The sequence below is a fragment of the Oncorhynchus nerka genome, linkage group LG9a (assembly GCF_034236695.1).
Source record: "Oncorhynchus nerka isolate Pitt River linkage group LG9a, Oner_Uvic_2.0, whole genome shotgun sequence".
Taxonomy (NCBI): Eukaryota; Metazoa; Chordata; class Actinopteri; order Salmoniformes; family Salmonidae; genus Oncorhynchus; species Oncorhynchus nerka.
In genome coordinates this window covers 1,983,756-1,998,538 of record NC_088404.1, presented here as the reverse complement: position 1 = coordinate 1,998,538, position 14,783 = coordinate 1,983,756, and the positions used below count along the sequence as shown (strand labels likewise).

The 14,783-nt window shown below is 43.9% G+C and overlaps 2 protein-coding genes and 1 long non-coding RNA gene across 4 annotated transcripts; 1 reads left to right on the top strand and 2 right to left on the bottom strand.

Annotated features, from left to right (window-relative positions):
* Nucleotides 1–1,971: 1,971 nt before the first annotated feature.
* Nucleotides 1,972–6,704, bottom strand: kbtbd4 (kelch repeat and BTB (POZ) domain containing 4). Of its 2 annotated transcripts, none has more exons than XM_029667342.2 (7): nucleotides 6,632–6,704; nucleotides 6,057–6,231; nucleotides 5,623–5,777; nucleotides 5,320–5,491; nucleotides 4,939–5,080; nucleotides 4,696–4,802; nucleotides 1,972–4,487 (listed from the first exon to the last, which is right to left on the bottom strand). In XM_029667342.2, exons 2-7 carry the CDS (start codon nucleotides 6,207–6,209, stop codon nucleotides 3,627–3,629), a joined length of 1,590 nt encoding a protein of 529 aa, XP_029523202.1. In that variant the 5' UTR covers nucleotides 6,210–6,231; nucleotides 6,632–6,704; the 3' UTR covers nucleotides 1,972–3,626. The 2 variants fall into 2 exon arrangements, with proteins under 2 accessions (XP_029523202.1, XP_029523203.1); XM_029667343.2 differs by lacking the exon at nucleotides 6,632–6,704 and adding an exon at nucleotides 6,521–6,624.
* Nucleotides 6,705–7,260: 556 nt separating this feature from the next.
* LOC115133916 (protein FAM180A) lies at nucleotides 7,261–10,157 on the top strand. Its single transcript, XM_029667344.2, has 3 exons — nucleotides 7,261–7,500; nucleotides 7,724–7,803; nucleotides 9,613–10,157. Exons 1-3 carry the CDS (start codon nucleotides 7,392–7,394, stop codon nucleotides 9,964–9,966), a joined length of 543 nt encoding a protein of 180 aa, XP_029523204.1. The 5' UTR covers nucleotides 7,261–7,391; the 3' UTR covers nucleotides 9,967–10,157.
* Nucleotides 9,987–14,766, bottom strand: LOC135573313 (uncharacterized). The gene is made up of 2 exons (XR_010464651.1): nucleotides 14,515–14,766; nucleotides 9,987–13,476 (listed from the first exon to the last, which is right to left on the bottom strand). It is a non-coding gene; the product is annotated as an uncharacterized LOC135573313 (long non-coding RNA).
* Nucleotides 14,767–14,783: the final 17 nt, after the last annotated feature.

Below are 14,783 nucleotides of genomic sequence, written 5' to 3'. Positions count from 1 at the left end.
ACGGTAAGGTCTATCTGTTGTATTCAGCATTTCACGGTAAGGTCTACCTGTTGTATTCAGCATTTCACGGTAAGGTCTATCTGTTGTATTCAGCATTTCACGGTAAGGTCTATCTGTTGTATTCAGCATTTCACGGTAAGGTCTATCTGTTGTATTCAGCATTTCACGGTAAGGTCTACCTGTTGTATTCAGCATTTCACGGTAAGGTCTACCTGTTGTATTCAGCATTTCACGGTAAGGTCTACCTGTTGTATTCAGCAGACATAAGGAAGCAATTTTTTTTACTTGATGTAATGCTGCTAAAGGCATTTGAAGGCTGAATGTGACATTCCAGTAGTTGTTGGTTTGTTACTGTATCTACTTCACACCACGTTGACTCTAGTGAGTTCTCATGACAATAACATGGTAAACCATTTCTCTGACGTCAGAACACTCAAGAGACAAAGCACAGACCCAAAACATTGGGAGTGGCACAGGCCCAAAACATTGGGAATGGAACAGGCCCAAAACATTGGGAGTGGCACAGGCCCAAAACATTGGGAGTGGCACAGGCCCAAAACATTAGGAGTGGCACAGGCCCAAAACATTGGGAGTGGCACAGACCCAAAACATTGGGAGTGGAACAGGCCCAAAACATTGGGGTTAGAACAGGCCCAAAACATTAGGAGTGGCACAGGCCCAAAACATTAGGAGTGGCACAGGCCCAAAACATTGGGAGTGGAACAGGCCCAAAACATTGGGGTTAGAACAGGCCCAAAACATTGGGGTTAGAACAGGCCCAAAACATTAGGAGTGGCACAGGCCCAAAACATTAGGAGTGGCACAGGCCCAAAACATTAGGAGTGGCACAGGCCCAAAACATGGGAGTGGCACAGGCCCAAAACATTAGGAGTGGCACAGGCCCAAAACATTAGGAGTGGCACAGGCCCAAAACATTGGGAGTGGCACAGGCCCAAAACATTGGGGTTAGAACAGGCCCAAAACATTGGGAGTGGAACAGGCCCAAAACATTGGGAGTGGAACAGGCCCAAAACATTAGGAGTGGAACAGGCCCAAAACATTAGGAGTGGAACAGGCCCAAAACATGGGAGTGGAACAGGCCCAAAACATGGGAGTGAAACAGGCCCAAAACATGGGAGTGGAACAGGCCCAAAACATGGGAGTGGAACAGGCCCAAAACATTAGGAGTAGCACAGGTCCAAAACATGGGAGTGAAACAGGCCCAAAACATGGGAGTGGAACAGGCCCAAAACATGGGAGTGGAACAGGCCCAAAACATTAGGAGTGGCACAGGTCCAAAACATGGGAGTGGCTAACAAGCTGTTGGTTTGAAACCCAGGCATTGCTTGCAGGTCATCCAACATGGAACAGAAAAACAGCTGGATTTCTAAGATTTTATTAGATAATATGAACATTTCTTACCACCACACAAGGCGGAACAGAGTGCTTTGTGCTGCAAAAATATCACATATTCAAAAAGATTAGCTGGCTAGCCAGATCAACAATTCATGATTTTAAAACTGAGCGGTTCTTCATAATTGACACATTGCTGAATAAACTAGTTCATTTAACTTTGTCTAAACAGCTGACGAGATTGCCTAGTGCGTTGCATGCCCCAATGATTGAATTTAACATTCATATGAAAAGTCATTTGGTTAACATTTTAACATTTAATAAATAAAACGTTATACTCACATTTCATGAAGTTGTTATTTATCTAGCTAGAAACTATTGTCCCAGGAAATGGCGCATGAGAATGCGGTGACCTCATAACGCTACGCGCCTCAAAGATAATCCCAATGAATGGAGATAGTCGACTCATCTGAAGTCACATTCGCTGACTGTAATACTTTGACAGGCATAACTTGTTAAATTCTTTTAAGCACAGAATACAGATCCACCAGCACTTTTTTCTGAATATGTAAATCCACGTTCCACAGTTGTAAATGTTAGGGATGTCTGAACAGCCTATGTTTGTTCACATTGTAGTTTTATTTGTGAGCTTTGTTGAATATATTTACAGATAATGGGATGTATTTGTGACATATGCAAGAAAATATGATCTCTGAATTCTCCGATCGTGTGGTTTCATCACATCACTTATTGCTGTACAATGAACATGATTTACAGCTGTGAGGATGACTGCATCAGAGACCTTAAGAGAAAGAAAGATCAGCTTATGTAATGTAACACCTTACAGAGCATTCAGAAAGTATTCAGACCCCTTGACTTTCTACACATTTTCTTACGTTACAACCTTATTCTAAAATTGATTTGTTTTTTCAAAACGGGAAAAAAAAATCCATATCTACGCACAATACCCAATAATGACATCACAATACCCAATAATGACATCACAATACCCAATAATGACATCACAATACCCAATGACATCACAATACCCAATAATGACATCACAACACCCAATAATGACATCACAACACCCAATAATGACAAAGCTAAAAAAAAATATAATACTTTTTTGCAAATTTATTACAAATAATACAAACGGAAATATCACATTTACATAAGTATTCAGACCCTTCACTCAGTACTTTGGCAGCGATTACAGCCTCGAGTCTTCTTGGGTATGACGCTACAAGCTTGGCACACCTGTATTTGGGGAGTTTCTCCCATTCATCTCTGCAGATCCTCTCAAGCTCTGTCAGGTTGGGTGAGGAGTGTCGCTGCACAGCTATTTCCAGTGATGTTTGATCAGGTTCTGGCTGACCAAGGCCCTTCTCCCCCGATTTCTCAGGTTGGCCGGGCGGCCAGCTCTAGGAAGTCTTGGTGGTTCCAAACTTCTTCCATTTAAGAATGATGGAGGCCACTGTGTTCTTGGGGACCTTCAATGCTGCAGACATTTTTTGGTACCCCAGATATCTGCCTCGACACAATCCTGTCTCGGAGCTCTACGGACAATTATTTAGATGGTTTGGTTTTGGCTCTGACATGCACCTGTCAACTGTGGGACCTTTATATAGACAGGTGTGTGCCTTTATATAGACAGGTGTGTGCCTTTATATAGACAGGTGTGTGCCTTTATATAGACAGGTGTGTGCCTTTATATAGACAGGTGTGTGCCTTTATATAGACAGGTGTGTGCCTTTCCAAATCATGTCCAATCAATTTGAATTTACCACAGGTGAACTCCAATCAAGTTGTAGAAACATTTCAAAGATGATCAATGGAAACAGGATGCACCTGAGCTACATTTAGAGACTCATAGCAAAGGTTCTTATATAAATAAGATATTTCTAAAAACCTGCTTTTGCTTTGTCATTATGGGGTTTGGTGTGTAGATTGAGAGAATAAGACTTTAACGGTCAAAGTAAAAAAGATCTGAATATTTTCCATTCTATATTCTCAAATACCTCATGCCCTCGCCTTAGTGAGTTTAAACTTTAGGCCAGAACAAACTGCCAGTTGGTCAGCAGTATCTTAATCCCTTTAGGCCAGGACAAACTGCCAGTTGGTCAGCAGTATCTTAATCCCTTTAGGCCAGGACAAACTGCCAGTTGGTCAGCAGTATCTTAATCCCTTTAGGCCAGGACAAACTGCCAGTTGGTCAGCAGTATCTTAATCCCTTTAGGCCAGGACAAACTGCCAGTTGGTCAGCAGTATCTTTAAGCCAGAACAAACTGCCAGTTGGTCAGCAGTATCTTAATCCCCTTGATAACAGTCACGGCTGACGTAGCGGGGTTAAACTTCAAGGTGTGAGCGTCTCCTTTTGTACACCTCTCTCTGAACACATAGACGGAGCCGTTACAGCTGGCCACCTTCCAGAAGGACGGCACACAGCTCCACACCTCGGGGAAGCGTAGCCTGGTGAAGCTCTCCAACAGTGGGTTGTAACACACCAGAGAGTCCCCCTCTGCTACGATGAACAGCAGATCCATGTGGGCGGCGGCGTGCATCACTCCCGCCAACGGCAGGACGTAAGGCTTCAATTGGCACTTCTGAGTCTTCGTGTCGAAGCACTGGATGAGTCGTGACGGCTTGGTGAAGAAGTCCATGTCGTTCTCTTCCCCCCCCAGTATGTAGATGGTTCCTCCCAGGTTAACCCCCGCCGCCCCGGACACCGCCGTATCCAGCTGGCTAGTCTCTGTCCACACGTTGTCCTTCACCGTGTAGTAAATCACGGCGTTGGACAGTGTGTCCTGGAGCGTCTTACCTCCCAGACTATAGACGGCATCCTGGAGCGAGACTGAGACCATGGTGTGGCTGAGACGATCTCGAGGCAGTGGGGCACAGCGCTCCCAGTCCATGGTCTGCATGTTACACTTCCACATGCGACGAGGGATGGACCCCCCTACCACGTAGAGGTCCGGCCCGTGTTTACAGGCTGCTGTGATCTGGTGACACAGGCTGTTCTGGCCGCTGACGCTGATGGCATCGTCCTCGTCACAGTGCAGGGAAATGGCCAGGGAGTGGGTCCTCGTCTCCTCCTTACCTATCAGGTAGATGTGCACCATCTCACCGATCTCCTGCAAAGACACAGTGAGGGCATCAATAGTCACTACATGTATAACTAGAATGATATATACTAAAATTGTAGGGGGAAAAAACTAACATTTGTGTCGGTGAACATGTTTTAGCTACGACCTCCGTAAAATTGGGTGCATCTCAAAATAAGTCCCCCCAATCTGAAATATTAGAGACGTGGTTTTGGGTTCTAGAATGAGAACACTGTACCTTGAGGTTCTCCTGGAGAACAGTGGAGAACTCTTCTCTCTCCACCTTGTTGTGGTTGATCCAGGATTGGATGGCGACCGTGGGGTTCTGAGAGGTTGGAACACCGTCTGGACAACAGAAACACGGGTAAGGGTCTGACAAAATGGCCACCGTGGCATTACCCAGGTGGGTGATAAATATGGTGGTGGGGTAAGTTTCCCCCATTACTATGTAAATTAAATCAAGCAAGAAATCAATAAGTACCTTTGATAATGTCCATGAGGAGACAGAGTGGCAGGTTGAGGAACTCCTCAGTCTGGTGAAGTTCCACCAGGTGGATCTTAGCACAATGTTTGGCTGCAGTATACAACTCCTGGTCACTGTGCCTGTCTGCCAGCCACATCACCTACAGCAGGAAGAAGTCAATCAACTGACAGTGCTTCAAAAAGCTCCCGTGTGGAACAAGATGACAAGATGGTCAGATTGACAGCAGCTACACAGATCCAGTATTATTGACGAATACAATTCACATTTCTATCCGAGTCCTTCCTATCTACAAAGGGAACACACACGTGCTCATTAATTCAGACACCAATGATTGGCTGTATCAGGTCCAGGAAATAGAAACGCAGCCAATCAGCTCACCTGTAGGCAATTCTTGACATCTACGGTGCGTGACAGGAAGCGGGAGCATTCTTCAAACAGAGCAGTCAGCTGGTACATGTCAGCCATCTCATAGGTGTCCTGCAGCTCCTCCACTGTCAGCTTCACTGTCCCGTGGTAGATGTAGTCAACCAGCAGCTGGAAGACTGATGCGCTGTGTAGAAAATAGACTTTATTGTCCAATTGGTGAGAAACAACTCATTGAGCAGTTTACAGGTCAAGTGCCATGTGCAAAGGGCACAACGGCAGGCGATGGCACCGGGGATTAGAGACCAGCAGCCCTACCTGACGTCCTTCAGTTGGATGCTACGTGTGTGAGCCTCTCTCAGGTTGGATGTGAACATGGATCTAAAGAAGCTGCTCTGGGCTGACAGTACCAGGCGGTGCAGGTTAAAATCCCTCCCCTCCACCTTCACCGTCACGTCAGCAAACAGGCCGTCCTGAAGACACGGGGATATAAGACGGAGGAACCGTTAATGTCATCATACCTCCGAAACTAATGCTGCACTGGGAGACAGACTTCAAATGAATGGAGCATATATGATTCCTTGGCCCTTTCTCAATTCATCTTTCCCCTTGATTACTCACATCCTCTCTCTTTGACTCCTCTTCAAACCCCATTGGAGATGAAGGCCTGAGGGGAGGGAACCTTCACCTCTTATAAGTTTTGAGGAGATAGGATACGATGAATCAGAGAAAGTTGAATTGAGATTCCTTACCTGCAGACATAGGTCCATGATGCTCTGCACCACGCGGCTGGAGTGGGAGCGGTCTGTAAAGGTGTAACCTAGGAAGTAGTTCTCCTCTGCCACCAAGGAGCCTGCTCCTACACTCTGTCCCCCGAACCTGGCCCTGTCCCCACTGGACTCCATCTCACCAGCTATCAGGGTTAGGCTACATGAGAACCATCGAGAAACACAACAGTTAGTGTGTATAGTTAAAAACACTGGCGGTTAAGACAAACTAAAAAATAACTAAAATGCAGACTACGAATGTGCAGAGATTTAAAACATGCTGGTTCGTGTTTCTATGCGAACTGAAATCACACTGGTTTTAACTGGACTAACGTTATGTATTATTTTGGTTTACGAAACCAGAAAAATAGATAATGCTCATTCATTGGCTGTCAGTAAAAGTTAAGTTACTGTAGCAAGCGAAGCAACCAAACGGTACAAATCCTTACCGCGCCACTATGCTGACACCAAACACGCCGAGTTGTTTGACTAACAGTTTAATCAATATCAGATTCTGGTTTAAGATATCATTTATTGGCTAGTAAATCTTTTCAGCCTACCTTTGCTCCACTATCTGATCTATTTCATCATACGGAAGACGGCGTAATATTCACCGGAAGTAAACAAACCTTTTTCCTGGCCAGCTCAGCTGATGCTGATGCCAGAGATAGGTGCTGCCACCGTGTGGTGGAGATATGTTTACAACAGTCAACTTCATTTTGTGTGTGTGTAAATCGCAGGTCTCCAATCCTGGTCCTGGGGCACACAGGGTGTACCGAACTTTGTTTTAACTACTACACATTCAGTCATAGGCTTAGTGATGACCGTAGTTGAATCGTTGAATTGGGTGTGTAGGCCTACTAACGTGATGGAACATAAGCCTGCACACCCAGTAGGTCCCTTAGGACCAGGATGGAACAAATCAAATCAAATCAAATTTTATTTGTCACATACACATGGTTAGCAGATGTTAATGCGAGTGTAGCGAAATGCTTGTGCTTCTAGTTCCGACAATGAAGTAATAACCAACAAGTAATCTAACTAACAATTCCAAAACTACTGTCTTATACACAGTGTAAGGGGATAAAGAATATGTACATAAGGATATATGAATGAGTGATGGTACAGAGCAGCATACAGTAGATGGTATCGAGTACAGGACCAGGATGGAACAACTAATGATGTAAACTTATGAGCCAATTGGCCCTCATGCCTTTTTCCTAGGTGGAAGAATGTATGGCATTCTAGCCTAGACTCGTGGCTATCGGACTGAGTTTTATTGAAGAGTAGCAAAGGATAGACGGAGACAGTGAAATCATCATGCAATCAGAGGTATACAGTCATAAAAGAGAGATGGTGGCAAAACCTCGACCAAGAGTTCTCATATGGGTCACCGTAGCGATGGTGTGGTGTCAAGATCTTTTAGAAGGTGAGTTATAATTGTTTTTAAACTAACTTTGAATGAAAGATATGTAATGCAATGCATTCATAAATGGATATAAAATAGATGGATTGTATATCAAGATTTACATTCGCATGTAATTGAATACCGCAACAGGTTCTAAGTGGAAGTTGAGTTAAATTAAGTCCTATATTTCTGAGAGTAACATTATTCATTTTTATCATGAAAAGACCTACTTTCTCTCTCTCAGATGTGTCTGGTGCCGTACATGGCGGTCTTCCTTCCCAGGGCTTGGGCCAATCCATCACTGATTCAAACCTGATGTTTGAGGTTGGAGTTACACTTCTATTAGCCTGGTCCCAGATCAGTTAGTCAGTCTGGTCTTGTTGACAATTACCATCAAAGTCAGCAAGAAAGAACAGATCTGGGAACAGGCTTAATTTATATGAGCATATTGTATTTTCTCTTTTGTAGTTTCTGTTTTGCCCCACCATCTGTTTCCTCAACTTCTTTCTTGTACACATGTTATTACACTACCTGACCAAAAGTATGTGGACACCTGCTCATCTACACTACCTGACCAGAGGGTATGTGGACACCTGCTCATCTACACTACCTGATCAAAAGTATGTGGACACCTGCTTATCCATCAATATTGAGTTGGTCCCCCCTTTGCTTCTATAACAGCCTCCACTCTTCTGGGAAGGCTTTCCACTAGATGTTGGAACATTGCTGCTATAACAGCCTCCACTCTTCTGGGAAGGCTTTCCACTAGATGTTGGAACATTGCTGCAGGGCTGTGCTTCCATTCAGCAACAAGAGCATTAGTTAGGTCGGGCACTGATGTTGGGCAATGAGGCCTGGCTCGCAGTCGGCGTTCCAATTTATCCCAAAGGTGTTCGGTGGGGTTGAGGTCAGGGCTCTGCGCAGGCCAGTCAAGTTCTTCCACACCGATCTCAACAAACCATTTTTGTGTGGACTTCACTTTGTGCATGGGGGCATTGTCATGCGGAAAGGGCCTTCCCCAAACTGTTGCCACAAAGTTGGAAGCACAGAATCATCTAGAATGTCATTGTATGCTGTAGCGTTATGATTTCCCTTCACTGGAACTAAGAGGCCGGAACTATGAAAAACAGCCCCAGACCATTATTCCTCATCCACCAAACTTTACAGTTGGCACTATGCATTGGGGTAGGTAGTGTTCCCCTGGCATCCACCAAACCCAGATTCGTCCGTCGGACTGTCAGATGGTGAAGCGTGATACATCACTCCAGATAACGCATTTCCACTGCTCTAGAGTCCAATGGCAGCGAGCTTTACACCACTCCAGCTGACGATTGGGCATTGCTCATGGTGATCTTAGGCTTGTGAGTGTTGCAACCGAGGACAGGCGATTTTACGCACACATTTTTATGCACTTACACGCTTCAGTACTCAGTGTTCCCGTTCTGTGAGCTTGTGTGGCCTACCACTTTCGGCTGAGCCGTTGTTGCTCCTAGACGTTTCCACTTCACAATAACAATACTTACAGTTGACCGGGGCAGCTCTAGCAGGGCAGAAATTTGACAAACTAACTTGTTGTAAAGGTGGCATCATATGACGGTGCCACGTTGAAAGTCGCTGAGCTCTTCAGTAAGGCCATTCTACTACCAATGTTTGTCTATGGAGATTGCATGGCTGTGTGCTCGATTTTATACACCTGTCAGCAACGGATATGGCTGAAAAAGCCGAATCCACTAATTTGAAGGGGTGTCCACATACTTTTGTATATATCGTGTATCAAATCAAATCAAATGTATTTATATAGCCCTTCGTACATCAGCTGATATCTCAAAGTGCTGTACAGAAACCCAGCCTAAAACCCCAAACAGCAAGCAATGCAGGTGTAGAAGCACGGTGGCTAGGAAAAACTCCCTAGAAAGGCCAAAACCCAGGAAGAAACCTAGAGAGGAACCAGGCTATGTGGGGTGGCCAGTCCTCTTCTGGCTGTGCCAGGTGGAGATTATAACAGAACATGGCCAAGATGTTCAAATGTTCATAAATGACCAGCATGGTCAAATAATAATAATCACAGTAGTTGTCGAGGGTGCAGCAAGTCATGTGTATCTTCCCACATTTGATTCTTACCTCTCCATACAGTTCTTGTTGGGTGGAGTAGAGATCGACAAAGACAACAACATCGCTCTGCTGGACCTGGAGATGGCATCTATGAGGCAGGGACGAGCTTTCCTGGCTCACATCAACGACAACATCCCCAAGACCCTCTCTTCTATGGAGCAGATGGTGAAGGACCTGGAGGACAAGAGAGGGCCTCTCCCTCTCGCCCAACCCCGCTTTGAGAGCCTCATCCTGGGCATGGTCTACTCTGCTCACCAGGCCAAGCTCCATGAGAGAGAGAAGGACCAGGAGAAATGGGGAGAGGTGCTGATACGTCTGGCTAATATTACAGTCAACGAGCTGCGTAGACTGGAGACCATCACAATATTCACTTAGATTAAGATACAGACTGTTCATTAGCCTGGTCCCAAGCTTGTAATTATCTTTTTTAATACAGTGTACAAAAGGATATATACAGTAACAGTCAAACGTTTAGACACACCTGCTCATTCAAGGGTTTTTCTTCATTTTTACTATTTCCTACATTATAGAATAATAGTGAAGACATCAAAACTATGAAATAACACATATGGACCAAAAGTAACCAAAAAAAGTGTTAAACAAATCTAAATATATTTTAAATTCTTCAAATTAGCCACCGTTTGCCTTGATGACAGCTTTGCACACTCTTGGCATTCTCTCAACCAGCTTCATGAGGTCGTCACCTGGAATGCATTTCAATTAACAGGTGTGCCTTGTTAAAATTTAATTTGTGGAATTTCTTTCCTTCTTAAAGCATTTGAGCCAGTCAGTTGTGCTGTGACAAGCTAGGGGTGGTATACAGAAGATAGCCCTATTTGGTAAAAGACCAAATCCATATTATGGCAAGAACAGCTCAAATAAGCAAAGAGAAACGACAGTCCATCATTACTTTAAGACATGAAGGTCAGTCAATACGGAAAATTTCAAGAAATGTGAAAGTTTTCCAAGTGCAGTCGCAAAAACCATCAAGCGCTATGATGAAACTGGCTCTCATGAGGACTGCCACAGGAAAGGAAGACCCAGAGTTACATCTGCTGCAGAGGATCAGTTCATTAGAGTTAACTGGCTCTCATGAGGACCGCCACAGGAAAGGAAGACCCAGAGTTACCTCTGCTGCAGAGGATAAGTTCATTAGAGCTACCAGCCTCAGAGCTACTGCACCTCAGATTGCAGCCCAAATAAATGCTTCACAGAGTTCAAGTAACAGACACATCTCAACATCAGACTGCGTGAATCAGGCCTTCATGATCAAATTGCTGCAAAGAAACCACTACTAAAGGACACCAATAAGAAGAAGAGACTTGCTTGGGCCAAGAAACACGAACAATGGACAATAGGCCGGTGGAAATCTGTCCTTTGGTCTGATGAGTCCAAATTTGAGATCTTTGGTTCCAACCGCCGTGTCTTTGTGAGACACAGAGTAAGTGAACGGATCTCCACATGAAGCATGGAGGAGATGGTATGAGGTTCACACCCTGAAGCATGGAGGAGATGGTGTGAGGTTCACACCCTGAAGCATGGAGGAGATGGTGTGTGGTTCACACCCTGAAGCATGGAGGAGATGGTGTGTGGTTCACACCCTGAAGCATGGAGGAGATGGTGTGAGGTTCACACCCTGAAGCATGGAGGAGATGGTGTGAGGTTCACACCCTGAAGCATGGAGGAGATGGTGTGTGGTTCACACCCTGAAGCATGGAGGAGATGGTGTGAGGTTCACACCCTGAAGCATGGAGGAGATGGTGTGTGGTTCACACTCTGAAGCATGGAGGAGATGGTGTGTGGTTCACACCCTGAAGCATGGAGGAGATGGTATGAGGTTCACACCCTGAAGCATGGAGGAGATGGTGTGTGGTTCACACTCTGAAGCATGGAGGAGATGGTGTGTGGTTCACACCCTGAAGCATGGAGGAGATGGTGTGTGGTTCACACCCTGAAGCATGGAGGAGATGGTATGAGGTTCACACCCTGAAGCATGGAGGAGATGGTGTGAGGTTCACACCCTGAAGCATGGAGGAGATGGTGTGTGGTTCACACCCTGAAGCATGGAGGAGATGGTGTGATGGTGTGAGGGTGCTTTGCTGGTGACACTGTCCGTGATTTAGTTAGAATTCAAGGCATCCCATCTGGGTTGAGCTTAGTGGGACTATCATTTGTTTTTTTAACAGGACAATGACCCAAAACACACCTCCAGGCTGTGTAAGGGCTATCTGAACAAGAAGGAGAATGATGGAGTGCTGAATCAGATGACTTGGCCTCCACAATCATCAGACATCAACCCAATTGAGATTGTTTGGGATGAGTTGGACTGGAGAGTGAAGGAAAAGCAGCCAACAAGTGCTCAGCATATGTGGGAACTCCTTCAAGACTGTTGGAAAAGCATTCCAGGTGACTACCTCATGAAGCTGGTTGAATGCCAAGAGTGTGCAAAGCTGTCATCAAGGCAAAGGGTGGCTACTTTGAAGAATCTAAAATTGATGTAGATTTTTTTTAACACTTTTTTTCGTTACTACATGATTCCATATGTGTTATTTCATAGTTGTGATGTCTTCACTATTATTCTACATTGTATAAAACAGGAAAAATAAAGAAAAACCTTTGAGTAGGTGTGTCCGAACTTTTGGCTGGTACTGTATATATTTGTTTAAACAAATTATCATCAGCAACAGAGGTATACAGAACACCTGAAACACAATTAATACTTTGAAACACAGTGGAACATTGTAAGACATATTTCAAACATTTGTGGTGTCAACCATGATTGTCCATGTTTATATCCATTCTAGCATTTGCTTTGTTTGTCAATGGAAGTTTTGAATAAAAGAACATGGTTCGAACAAATAAAATATAATAAATCAAATCAAACTTTGTCACATGCTCCGAATACAACAAGTGTAGACCTGTTTCCTCCAGCATCTTCACACGGTCCTTTGCTGTTGTTCTGGGATTGATTTGCACTTTTCGCACCAAAGTAAGTTAATCTCTAGAAGACAGAACGCGTCTCCTTCCTGAGCGGTATGACGGCTGCGTGGTCCCACTCTTCCTTAACCACGTCTCAGTAATGACCAACACATCTGGATTTGAGCTGTGAACCCACACTTTCAATTGATCCATTTTAGGTAATAAGCTTCTAGTATTAACGTGCAGAGAACCCAGGCTTTTACGAAAGCAGAAATCAGTGAAGCACATATCATATCAGAGCACAAGTCAGAATTGGGGCTAGCAACAGTAGATGGGCCAGGGTGTACATGCACATTTCCACATATCATCAACAGTAAAACAATCAAGGCACGGCAGAGGACAGGGAGAGCTCCGCAGTGCTGATTTATGACATTTGAATGTGCATCAGATGGCAACAAGATCATATTGTACAGTAATTTCATCAGGTAATATGAATACAAAGCTGGCGAGAGGTGGTTAGAATAGGATGGGAGGCCAAAAGTCTGTGTAACCAATAGAGAGAGTCCCGGGTGTTGGAACAAACATTCTCTCCCACGGCTGGCTAAAAAAGCAAGTTCATAGTCAACAAAGCACGCAGGAGTCATGAGGCAAATAGCATCAAGCACAATAAAAAAATATAACGACTTGGGACTAGCCATTGTAAGTTCAGAGTCACTCGCCCCAACAGTGCGTGAGTGCTGGAGGCGAGAGCGAAAGCTCCGGAGAGAGGGGGGAGTGTGGCGGGGGTACCTGTACCATACAGGGGGAGACAGACCAGGGCAGACGGTGAACAGATCGCAAGGTGGAACCCAAGCAGCAGTGCGGCAGGCAACGGGAGGCTTCTCCATTCCTCTACCTTGACTTCTGCTTTGATTGAGATGCCTCAGAAGGAGCCTTCTTAGCCGGTTTCCTTTCTGACTGTGTATGCTGGGTGCAGAAATGAAACAATCAGCAATGAAAAACAAATCACTCTTATTCAACACAAAACAGTTTGTCAACATTAATGGAAAATACAGGCATAGAATAATTCCTCGTTATATGTACATATCTACCTCATTAACTCGTACCCCTGCACATCAACTCGGTACTGGTACCCCGTATATATAGCCAAGTTATCATTCGTTACTCATTGTGTATTTATTATTACGTGTTTTACTTTTCTCTATTTTATTTCTCTCTACATTGTTGTGAAGGGCTCGTAAGCATTTCACTATTACACCTGTTGTTTACGAAGCATGTGACGAATAAACATTTATTTGACATTATTTATGGAAATTAGCAGTTTTGGAAAAAGTACCCAGTTGTCATACATGAGTAAAAGTAAAGATACCTTAACAGAAAATGACTCACGTGAAAGTCACCCAGTAAAATACTAGAGTAAAAGTCTAAAAGTATTTGGTTTTAAGTATACTTCAGTATTAAAAGTAAAATTATTTGCAAAAATATACTTAAGTAGGCAATCCAAACACAATATTCTTTTTTTTTTTTTTTTTTTAAATGTATGGATAGTCAAGGTCACACTCCAACACTCAGACCTAATTTACAAATGAAGCATGTGTGTTTAGGGAGTCTGCCGCATCAGAGGCAGTAGGGATGAACTGAACCATTTTCCTGTCCTGTTTAAGCATTCCAAATGTAATGAGTACTTTTGGGTGTCAGGGAAAATGTACGAAGTAAAAAGTACAATATTTTCTTTAGGAATGTAGTGAAGTAAAAGTAGTCAAATATGTAAATAGTAAAATAAAGTACAGATACCCAGAAAAACTACTCAAGTAGTACTTTAAAGTGTTTGTACTTAAGCACTTTACACCACTGGAAATTAGACCTTTCCAATGAATTTATGACTGATGAAATGGACTCTTCTCAACACGAATACAAACATACACACTTTTTGGTAACTATCACTTTAATTTAGGAACAAAATTGGAATCAACCACACTGATCGACATAGCTCATTAAACACACATTTACTGTAGCTAGATGGTTGCACAAGAACAAACGAAAACGGTAGGGGGCAAGGGCAGACAGCCAGACTGCATGTATAATGCATGTTCTTCAAATTACTTGATGCACGAGTTCAACATATGTGTTGAGCTCCTTGTTCTTCGTTTTATTGCAATTTCCATGCATACACCACACGTGTTGTGTACCTACTCTGTAAGTTACAGCTTCTACCCAGTAAGCGGAAGTGTTGTATAAATGGCTTTTATTTGGAAGTTCCGGACTTTTTTCGT

Coding starts and splice junctions, on each gene's coding strand:
- kbtbd4 (XM_029667342.2), bottom strand. CDS start 6,209: ATGGAGTCCAGTGGGGACAGGGCCAGGTTCGGGGGACAGAGTGTAGGA. Junction 5,492..5,622: donor ATCCAACTGAAGGACGTCAG/GTAGGGCTGCTG, acceptor TTTTCTACACAG/CGCATCAGTCTTCCAGCTGC. Junction 4,803..4,938: donor CCTCATGGACATTATCAAAG/GTACTTATTGAT, acceptor TCTGTTGTCCAG/ACGGTGTTCCAACCTCTCAG.
- LOC115133916 (XM_029667344.2), top strand. CDS start 7,392: ATGCAATCAGAGGTATACAGTCATAAAAGAGAGATGGTGGCAAAACCT. Junction 7,501..7,723: donor GTGTCAAGATCTTTTAGAAG/GTGAGTTATAAT, acceptor TCTCTCTCTCAG/ATGTGTCTGGTGCCGTACAT. Junction 7,804..9,612: donor ATTCAAACCTGATGTTTGAG/GTTGGAGTTACA, acceptor CTCTCCATACAG/TTCTTGTTGGGTGGAGTAGA.